Raw genomic sequence first — 12,182 nt, forward strand, 5'->3', positions numbered from 1 at the left:
CACGGGATAGTACAATATGCCGTTTGCGATCAGCTGTGAGACGTCATACCCTCTCAGTGAAGGTTTCGGTCTCACGGGATAGTATGGGGAGACCGGGTTTGGTTGTCTCACGGGTTGGTTGTCACAGCGGTCTTAACACAAAACTGAACTATCGAATAAGTCTGTTGAACAGCGTGGCAAGAGCGATACAGTGACAACGCTGTCCCCACTTCGCGTCAGACCGCCCCGATCTGCCGTGAGGGCCTCACACGTGTTTATTGTTTTCGCACAGATTTTTTATGATATGAGGACCGAATATGCTCCTCATAACATCACTTTTTTGAACGAAATGACAGCGCGGTTTAATTTAATGCCAACACCATTAGAAAAAAGGATTATTATTAATTGTGAAAAAATATCATGATTTACACTATTAACACTCTTTTAAGATAAAATATAAGCCTGTGAGTGTGTAAAAATAAATCCAGCTAATTACACATCAAACTTATGTTTATAATTAGGTATACGACATGAAAATATATTAATTACCAAGCAATAATAATACCTACAGATAAGCAGTGGTGGCTCTGTGGTGAGACCTCGGACTTCGAATCGATAAGTCCGGGGTTCGAGACCAGGCGAGCGCGCAGGAAATAAATTGATTTTTCAATTTATCTGCGCATGTTGTAACATCACCACTGCTCGAACGGTGAAGGAAAACATCGTGAGGAAACCGACATGTCGAAGAATTAAATAATGAAAATGATATTATATTTATAAAATATCAACAAAAAACATGAATTGCTATCATTATAAAAAATAAATACCTATAAGTAACAACTTACTTTTTGTGGGAACGCATGATGGTGAAAATTCACAAAACACGAAGATTGCATTTGATATTTTTGGTTTTATGGCATTCAATTGCTTTATAAATATCACTACATAGTATAAAAAAAGTCGCTTTCTCTGTCCCTATGTCCCTTTGTATGCTTAAATCTTTAAAACTTCGCAACGGATTTTGATGCGGTTTTTTTAATAGATAGACTGATTCAAGAGGAAGGTTTTAGTATAATATAATTTATTAGGTTTTAGACAAAGCGGACGAACCCGCGGGCGGTAAGCTAGTAAATTTATAAAATACGAAGATTTTTAAAATTGTAACTAATGAACGCAATCAATATTAGATTAACTTTAGATAATGGTGTCTAGTTTTACTTAAAATAATAAACATCTACCCTCACTTTAAAAAAATGTAGTATATTTATTATTTACACGAAATATACCTTATAGGGAAGGGAAGATATGGGCTAAAGAGTTAAATAAATAACATAATTATATTTAAATTATTAATTTCCAACTGTGTATTCAGTAGTGTTAACATCTAAATTGATTTGATTTTTACGAAATCTCATAGATGGCGCTGTTACAAAATTAACATTATACAACTTACATTCTTTAAACTATGTTTCTCTTCCCAAGTTACTTAAATGGCATAATTTTTATAGTGTCAATCTAGATATTGTCAAACAACATTTATATATGCGTCATTTGATTATTAATTTCCAATAGTTAACGTGTGTTTGATTTTTATAACACTTCATAGATGGCGCTGTTTCAAATTTGTCTTTATACTGCTAAGATTCATTTAACTGTTTCTCTGCCCAAATTACGTAAATGACATAGTTTTTATTTTGTAAAGCTAGATAATAGCATGGCTTACTCGAAACCAACATTTAAACATGAGTCTTTAGATTGTACGCTGTCGTAGTACACAGAATATGTAAGAAAAATAAAGGCTCACAGCTCCTCCCCCGAAGGTGATATCATGATAATATGTTTAAACTATCCTCACCCGACCTCTAAGGAATATTCATGCAAAATTTGAAGTAAATCTATGCAGTACTTTTCGAGATTAGCTCGGTCAAACATACAGACAAACAGACAAACAGACAAACAGACAAACAGACAAAAATTCTAAAAACTATATTTTTGGCTTCTATATCGATTATAGATCATGGATTATGTATTCTTTTAAAAAAATATTCAATGTACAGTTTTGACTTTCCTACGATTTTAATGTATAGATTCTCGTGTCACAATGTTAGTCTGCATACTCCTCCGAAACGGGTGGACCGATTCTCATGAAATTTTCTGTGCATATCGGGTAAGTCTGAGAATCGGCCAACATCTATTTTTCATATGTACCACGGGCGAAGCCGGGGCGGACCGCTAGTTTGAATATATAAATGTTTGAGTTTGAGTAATCAAATTGCTGAAAAGAGCTTTACGTAATTTGGCACAGATAAACACAATCCGATTCACATTACTAGTAGCACGATGAAATATTGACTTAATTCTACTTGTATATTATAAGTAATTATCACACGTTATTTTAGCATTATCAAGACATACTATAGGAACTAAATAAGGAAGATATCAATACGAAGATCTTTCTTCTCTATTTTCTGCTTTAAATATTTTTTAAAGAAATATGTAAATGTATGTTACTATAACTAAACCAGTCTCATTTAAAAACCGCCTTTTCTAATATGAAAACGTTTAAACGGTAGTCGTTAATTCCAAAGGTAATCACGCATACTAATTTATCTCTCTGCTAATGATCATTTCAAGTGCTATAAAAAGCTCGAAACGGTTCATTATGTTTCATGTGATCTGGATAAAGATAGGCCCTTAAGGACTCATGTATATATAGATAAATAAAACTAGTTATGCTCCGAGGTTTCACGTGCGAAAAAAAACTTTAACCAATTTCAATCATATTGAGTTGATTTTTGAAAAAAATTGCCTATGAGGAAAAACTTAACGCAATTTCAACACAATTTGTTTTTTAAAATACTAGCCTTTGTTTTCAGCTATTTTTTATTCCAAATCCCATGCAAATCGGTTCTGTAGTTCAGCTGCAGCTAGCGATTGTTTTTTTGTGTGTTAATTTTTTCAAATATCATAACCACATAATTACTCCGAAAGATTTGTTAAATTATTTACTATTCAATTACGCTTGCTCGACAAGTCTCATTTAGCGCGAACGCAGTCACGTGCATCAACTATCCAATAAATCTGAATAAAAAATAGCCCTTCATCCCAGAAAACGTCTGCATATCAAAACTTGTTCAATATATTCCCATTTCTGACAGCCCTATTGCTTAGTCAATTCAACTTTACATATCAAATGGCCCGAAAGTATAGCTTGAAAAATGCTGAACGTTAAATATGAAAAGTTTTAAGTGTAAGGAAACCTGCGAGCCAATTTAGTGGACGTTTTGACAGCGTATCACAAGATATCGAGGAGTTTTATTCGTTAGGGTTGCGCTCTCGGAGTTATTTCTATACTTTATGGGTGCGATGCTATGTTGAATTTGAAACAAAGGAATAATTTAGAAGGTTATTCTTGTTGTAGATAAAATTATTTATGATAAAAACTGTTTTAGCGCGATTTATTTTAAAGTTGTTATGTTCAACTTTTACTTGCTTAGAACTTATTTATAAAAAGTAAATTTAACGTAAATATAGACCCTCTTAAAAAGTTTTAACAATTATTATATTACCCAATTTGATACATTGAATAGTCTAGAACTTTTTAATGTAATTTTTTACAAGCCCTTTCATTTACTTTGACTGGCCGGTTGGCTTGGTTGGTAGTGACCCTGCCTTCCAAGCCACTGGTCGTGGGTTCGATTCCCACCCGGGGCAAATATTTGAGTGATAAACATAGATGTTTGCTCTGTGTCTGGGTGTTAATTATCTATACTAAAAGTATTTATTTAAAATTATATATGTATGTTTATCAGCCATCTGGTTTCCATAACACAAGCGAAAGCTTAGTATGGGATCAGATCGTGCCGTGTGTGAATATAATCCCGAAAAAAATATTTACTTGACGTGAGATTTTCAAATTTTAATAAAAAGCTTCAATCTATATGAATACTAAATCTATTATATCGCAAGTAATTCCTGCTTTTGACCCGATGCAGTATTCAATTCTCAGAAACAGATGTCGCCAACTGTCATCAAACAATGGATTAACAATTGTCCCATCGAAGCTTCCAGAACTTTCGATACAGAAGTTCCACAGAACTTTATATTGCGAACTAATTGTCGAATTTCCTGAAATTTAATGCTTTATTGAGTATTCAATGGTGGAATATTTGGAACGCTGCGTTTTCTGTTTGATTAGTTCTTGCAAATTGGATATAAATTGTACCTATTAATGTTATGAATTTTACCTATTTTCCGTATTTACGGTAGTTATTTAAGTATAGTTAAAAATCTCAACATTTTTTAAAACAAACTTTTTACCTCGTCTGCCTATCTATTCTTGATTATAACAAAAAATAAAAAATAATTTATACAATTGTTGCAATAATATCACGGAAATCTTTTGTTCTTAAATCATTTAAAATCAATGAAATTTTATAAATGTGGAAAACAATAACTTATTCTTTATCTATTTAATTAATTAAAATTCTATTATTTTCACATAAAAGTTAGTAGACACGAACCCAAAATATTAATCTTTATTTTCAAAAGTTTTCAAAATTCGTGTTTATTAACACGAAACAACTATCAAACCCATCCTAATATAATTTCGAAATAGTATTTTTATAATTAATTTAATAAGTATTTGGTAACAGCAGAAATACAAAACACACAAGCGAACCCCAGAAGTTTCTATGTGGGGTATCGATATAGCATTATAAATATTTTGTGCGTATTATGCATTTAAAACATGGTAATATCACACCAAACCAAACAAAACCAATTTATATGCTTGTGAAATATTTCGCATAATTCTAACAATTCGTCTTCGCTTCGCTTTTACTAAAAGAATAACGAAGCTATGTTATTTTCATTGACAAATGTGATAAAATCAGTTCGATAGATTCAAGGCGCAAAACATACTTCATATTTAAAAATCTTGTCATTCATTTAAACATCATTCTTAATTAATTCTTATTTGGTTATCACCTTAAAGATCTGTTTACCTTATAATTACTTTATTAATCGAAATCACACCCTTAGACTTTCCCATTAACACGATACATTGCTCGCTCACCAAGCGCCCCAAATACACATCTACTAAACAAAGCAGCAAACAACCACGCCAGCGCACATATTACCATAGCCGATCACCATACTTTCCCAACATCGCTATCCATTGCTCGCTCATCAAGGTGGCTTGATGCTTTGTTTACTAAACTAAACAAAGCAGCGAGGAACCACGCCAGCGCGCATGTTAACGCTACCCTACCACACTTACCATACTTCACAATCCATCGTTCCCTCACCAAATACATTCCTAGTTAACAAAAGCAGCAAAGAACCACGCCAGCGCACATATTCAAGTTATTCTAGCATACTTTCCCAACATGCAAAGGCTCTATCACACTTTTTCATCATCACAATCCATTGCTCGCTCACCAAGCGTCCTAGAATACATACCTACTGTGTTCAGCGGCAAATAACCACGCCAGCACACATTTAACGCTACCCTACCACACATTCCACACAGACCGCCTCCTTGGTACAGTGGTTGGGGCTTGAGCGTAGAACCGAGGGGCCCTGGGTTCGATACCCGGTGGAGACGAAGAAAAAAAAATGTCTCGGTCTGGCAGGACACAGAAGGCTGATCACCTACTTGTCCCTAAAGAAAATCGATCAGTGAAACAGATGTATGAATAATGCATCTGCCCCTTACCCCACTACGGGGACACGGGACTTCACTTTTTTTACCACACATTCCAACATCACAATCCATTATCCCCTCACCAAATACATTCCCAATAATTAATATAGCAGCAAACTTAAAAGCACACTTTCCAAACATCACAGTCCATTGCGCGCTCATCAAGCCACGCCAATACGTACCTAGTAAACAAAGCAGCAAAGAACCACGCCAGCGCACATTTACCGCTACCCTACCACACTTTTACAACTTCACAATCCATTGTTCCCTTACCAAATACATCCCTAGTTAACAAAGCGGCAAAGAACCACACTTTTCCAGCTTTACAATACATTGCTCGCTCATCAAGCCACGCCAATACATACCTAGTAAACAAAGCAGCAAAGAACCACGCCAGCGCACATATCAACGTGGCCCTTGTCTTGGTGCACACGTAGCCAGCTCGGAGGGGCTCACAAATCGCGTAGTATCTCTCGAAGCTGATCGCCAGAATGGTAAGTACGGACGCGTGGGCGACTGTTAACTCGACGAAGGGCACTGCTAGACCTGTAATATAGTGTTTTATTAATTGAAAGAATTTTTATATGTTTTTTAGCGATTAGTAATTATTGACATTAATACGATTTTTTGTTTAACATCAAAATATTACGAAATAATTTTGATACATGATAGAGATTGGAGATTACAAAATAGGATTCGATGCTATATTATTTATCAAAATCCAAATCAAAAATATTTATTCAGTTACAAATTTGTTAACAATTATATCAGTCTTTGAGACATCCTTTAAGCATTTAAATGCTTGCGTTAGAATATCTCGCTCTTCCTATAGTACATTACCATTTATTGTTACACGAATAACATTTTCTTCAATCCATACTAATATTATAAATGCGAAAGTAACTCTGTCTGTCTGTCTGTTACTCAATCACGCCTTAACTACTGAACCAATTTGCATGAAATTTGGTATAGAGATATTTTGATACCCGAGAAAGGACATAGGCTACTTTTTACCCCGGGAAATAGGATAGGTTTTATCCCGGAAATCCCACGGGAACGGGAACTATGCGGGTTTTTCTATGACTGCGCGGGCGAAGCTGCGGGTGGAAAGCTAGTAAAGTATAAAGTGATATATAAAGATGAATCTCAATGAAAATTATTAAATTAACAATAAGAAAAACTTATATCTCAGAAATTTATTAAACGTTTTTGATGCATTATTTAAGTTCGCAAGTGCCAGTATTTTCCGTTGAATAGAACAGATATTATGACATCATCTATAACATACAGATAATTACATTTCCCAACCTAAACCTAATTTCCTAAGTCCCTCATCGCTTGATAAGTCTAAAGTGATAAATTATACCCGCATGCTGTTCTATTGATAAGCTCTATCTAATATTATCTTAGTTAAAACCCGTTACTTGTATATTCTAACATTTTCTATAATTTTTAGAAGCAATACTTTATAACTTAGGTACATACGTGGGTTCATATCTATACATGATTTTATTTTTTTAATAAAATCGAAGTTTATGTAATGTGAAAGTAACGGTTGTATCAAGTTCTTTAGTTTTTAAATTATATCTTACTGATAATTATAATACGATGTTCTGTCGTTCACTGAACTTCTAGGATTCAATCAAGACAGTCTTTAGTTTATGGAAATCGAACCCAGGCCATGTGTAATCTTTATGTAAGTTTATCCAGGAACAACTCGGACAAAGCCGGCACCAGCAACTAGTGTTAGAAGTCTTCACGCAATCCTAACAATATTTCATATAGAAACTCGTTTGTCTGTTCGTCTCGCCTCAAACCACTGAACTGATTTTGATGAAATTTGGTACAGAGGTTAAGATAATTTAGTATAGAAGCAAGGCGATTTTTCCTTGGAATACACGGGCAAAGCCGCGGGCGGAAAGCTAATCACTACATAGTATAAAACAAAGTCGCTTTCCCTGTCCCTATGTCCCTTTGTACGCTTAAATCTTTGAAAGTACGCAACGGATTTTGATGCGGTTTTTTTTAATAGATGGAGTGATTCAAGAGGAAGGTTTATATGTATAATAACATCCATTAAATAGTGGAGAAGTACTGTTATTTTTGAGGTTTCTAATGTGATGTCGTAAAAAATTACATTTTTCCCGCTTACATTGCAAACGCAGGCTGAACCCTACGAGTTTTATCAAAATAATGTACTAAGTATTATGCACATTGAAAAGGTCTACAGAAAAGTCCGCGATGGTATATGTCTATCTCTTATGGATAACCCACAATAACTTTTTTTTGTCATTTAATTTTTACGACAAATAATGGCTAATTTTCGATGCGATTTTAACCAATACAGCATTAATCCTTAACCAATTAAATACCTTCTATACATTGTTCATTTAATATAGATCTATATTGCCCTTTACACCGTATGATTTAAGTGAATATTTTCGAAGATATTACAGATTTAAAAATTGCGGGACGTAGCGTTTGCGGCGGTACAGGCCGTTCGCCCGTATACAACGTTCACAGTTTTTAGGGTTCCGTAGCCAAAATGGCAAAAACGGAACCCTTATAGTTTCGTCATGTCCGTCTGTCCGTCTGTCCGTCTGTCCGTCTGTCACAGCCGATTTACTCGGAAACTATAAGTACTACAGTGATGAAATTTGATGGGAATATGTGTTGTATGAACCGCTACAAAAATATGACACTAAATAGTAAAAAAAAGAATTGGGGGTGGGGCCCCCCATACATGTAACTGAGGGATGAAATTTTTTTTTTCGATGTACATACCCGTGTGGGGTATCAATGGAAAGGTCTTTTAAAATGATATAAAGTTTTCTAAAAAACATTTTTCTTAAAGTGAACGGTTTTTGAGATATCAGCTCTCAAAGTCGTAAAAAGTATGTCCCCCCCCCTCTATTTTTATAACTACGGGGTATAAAATTCTAAAAAAAATAGAGGTGATGCATGCTAATTAACTCTTTCAACGATTTTTGGTTTGATCAAAGTATCTCTTATAGTTTTTGAGATAGGTTGATTTAACTGTAATTTATTATATTTGCTGCTACGGAACCCTTTGTGCGCGAGCCCGACTCGCACTTGGCCGGTTTTTCTGTAGTGTATTTAGTATCAGCATTGCACCCGTGCGAAGCCGGGGCGGGTCGCTAGTAAATAAATAAAGCTAAATGAAATAGCTTTCAATGTATGCTCTTACTAAAATGGCGGATTATCTCCTATAGCATTCTACTTGTAAACAAATTAATTAAATGCATTTCATTAAGACAAACATGCTATTAACGTTGAAATAAAAAGGATTGTTTGTTTGAAGGCTATTTGATAAGAAAATACGTATTTATTTTATAACATGTCAATAACTGCGTTAAAAACAACCGACTTCAAACTTGCACTTGCAACATTTACAAATACAGACAAAAATGCTCATAAAATAAAAACTACTGGGCCTATCCGAATAAAATTTTTATGGGACCAATTCGACACCATCCCGCATCGAACAAAAAAAGAATCACGTAAATCGGTCCAGAAACCACGGAGTAATCGGTGTACATACATAAAAAAAAAAAAAAAAAAAAACATACCGGCCGAATTGATAACCTCCTCCTTTTTTTGAAGTCGGTTAAAAAGTCAAATTATATAAACTTGAAACTATTAAATAAATACACAAACGCATACAGCCTTAACAGTTAACATATCGGTTAATATTTTTGTATCAATAAAAAAAGAGCGTCTATGCCGAGCACACGTGTCAGAAGTGAAACTATTTTGGCAAGATTCAAATATCAAAATCATCTCAACGCGCCTAAAAAAGTTTCACTTCAACAAAATATTTTTACATACGGGAAAATTTGAAGAACGTGCAGTTATTCATAAAAATATAACAACCACAATTCGATCAGTGGCTGTGATAAATACGTGTACAAACATACAAACATATCAATCGAATTGATGAACTATTCTTCTAAAGGTGGTTAATATTTGAAAGCTCTAAATAAATATTATTTTTAACCAATCAACGAAGACAAAAAGTCTTACAGAACAGTCACCCCTAATAGTCTCAATTAACAATAACAGCGCGAAATAAAAAGGAAAATTCTAGAAAAAATATATTCTATTGCCCTCTTGTTTTTATCGAAGATTGAATGGAAAGTTCGAGATTCAATTGAATTAGAAACTTATCAAATTTCAATTCATATCAGAATGCTAAGCGTCGAGGAATCCCGCCGTTTTGACGTTTCTTAAGTTAGTTTTCTAGGAATTTATAAACTTTAAGAATTAAATTGAACTGGCTGTCTTGGAATAATTTTGAATTCAATCTCTCGATGCTAGTATGGCAGATTTATATATGCTGGCGTTCCCGTATTTACCCGCGATAAGAAAATTATTAATCTGAATACCTACTTAAGTATCCTGCCTAAGTAACCAATCATACCAACCCAAATGTTTTGATATTTTAAATTTCAAGTCAAAAAGTTGCCTATATGTTGCTCTATGTTGCTTATACTATCTTCTAGGTTTGATTTATATAAATTGATTCTATTCTATAAATTAACGAAATCAGACAGCCAAATAAAACTTTCAAAACTTTATTTTACTACCTATATAATTAGATCTACATATGTACTTATACATTGAAATCACAGTAGAAGTGTGCATATGTATGCTATTCGTTTGAATTCATTAGACTGAGTTATGATTTTAAAACCTTCGTCTGAGCGATCTACTAAAAAATCATCCAGTCAGATGTTTAAGGAAAACTAATTTTTGTGCAAAATTTCAGTTTCAATTTAAATATAGCATTTCTTGTAATTGCCTTCATAAACATATTGCACGCCTCATAAGCGAAGCGTTGAGGTGGGTACTACTGTCACTTCGCGCAAAACATCTGATTTTTCAAACTTAAAATGTCTTTATGTATCATACATTGCACTTGTAAGATAATACATACACACACATATTAAGAAAAAACACTATTTTTAACGTTCATGATATTTTTGATGTCATTTTTGTTATTTAAACTAGTTAAAAAACAGTTTAAAAAAGTTCTGTCTTGGACGTCCGTGTGTCTGTATGTGCGGATCCTTTTTCTTGTTAACACGATAGCGACCGAAATACTTTACTAATCGAGTCTTTTTTTTTTCTCTTACGCTTGAGTATGCTCAGGAATAGAACCCTTTCATTTTTCAGGGTCTGATTCGATGTGGTTTAATTGTTATTAAATGAACAAAAATAATAATTAATAAATATTTATTAAAAAAAAATTATGAGGCGTGCACTTTTGGATTTTCCAAATTATTTTACTTTTTATTTCCAACCAATATGACGAAATATGATAAAAGCATTTCGATTTCTTCAATTTCCTCGTAATTTCTTGTTATTTTTGATAATTGAATTTTAATTATTTTTTTTAATGTAATATAATGGTAATTTTTGTGTCCCAATCTTCTTATATATAAAAATGAATCGCAAAATGTGTTGGTAAGCGCATAACTCGAGAACGGCTGAACCGATTTCGATAATTCTTTTTTTATTATATTCCTTGAAGTACGAGGATGGTTTTTATGTAGAGAAAACGTAAACATGTACCACGGGCGAAGCCGGGGCGGACCGCTAGTAATATAATAAGAATCTCGATTTGTGTGTAAGTATATATATAGATTGATTTTATTATGAAACTGAAAAATGAGGTTTTAGTACTAAAAGTAACCTGTTTCTACAGAAATATTTATAGATCACTATTTTACTATTAAGAAAATATGATTATGCGCTCGTTTGTATAAATAACATGGCCCTGTTCCCCTTATTTTTTGTAATTTCTAGATTTTTATGTTGTTGTATGTTAATAGTGCTTAGAATTAATAATCAATTTTTTTAAGATTCTTGATTTTCATTGTTTTAAAGTTATCTGTATAAAAAGGAACACGATAAAATTAACTTATTCCTCGGGTTACAGCAGCTTATGAACATATTATGTAGTTTTTATCAAGATCGATCAAGTAGTTTCAGAGTTTTATGACAAGAAATATTAACATTTTTTATAATTAGCTTCAGACCAAATTATCAACTCTCAATTACCTATTATCTGTATTATCTGCATATAAATAACTGATAATTCAATTAAAACCAGAACGAAGTACTTACAAGTAATAAAAGATATAATTTTAAGTAATTTTCAAGATTGACGCCCACTAAATTGATATTTCATTGAAGTGAAGGGATTTTCAAAAGGATGGGTTCCTTGTCATTTTATATCAATTAATAATTGAAATCTTTGAACCGCAATTATAAACATATTATCGTTCGAAAGAATTTGTGGTTAAACTCTATCGAAATTGCACGACCGATTATGATGAAATTTTCGATATAAGTATGGTAAGTAGGTCAATTATTTAATAAGTCCTATGAAGCGGTGTCCTGCTAAAACAATGTTTAATGGATCAGGCAGTGAACATATTATTTTAATTCATAGTTATAATTGTCATTTAAT

General features: G+C 33.2%; 1 protein-coding gene across 2 annotated transcripts in view; it reads right to left on the reverse strand.

The window, feature by feature from the left end:
* LOC149898084 (thyrotropin-releasing hormone receptor-like) overlaps window positions 1–12,182 on the reverse strand; it is a 62,544-nt gene that overhangs the window by 16,305 nt on the left and 34,057 nt on the right. For both annotated transcript variants that reach the window (XM_090115392.1, XM_090115393.1), the window contains exon 3: window positions 6,052–6,232. In XM_090115392.1, coding sequence (XP_089971518.1) covers window positions 6,052–6,232 — 181 coding nt within the window. The remainder of the gene's footprint in view (window positions 1–6,051; window positions 6,233–12,182) is intronic.

Source organism: Colias eurytheme, chromosome 23, assembly GCF_061535395.1.
Source record: "Colias eurytheme isolate Ceu_HAF_F1 chromosome 23, ilColEury1 Martin Lab GWU primary, whole genome shotgun sequence".
Classification (NCBI taxonomy): domain Eukaryota; kingdom Metazoa; phylum Arthropoda; class Insecta; order Lepidoptera; family Pieridae; genus Colias; species Colias eurytheme.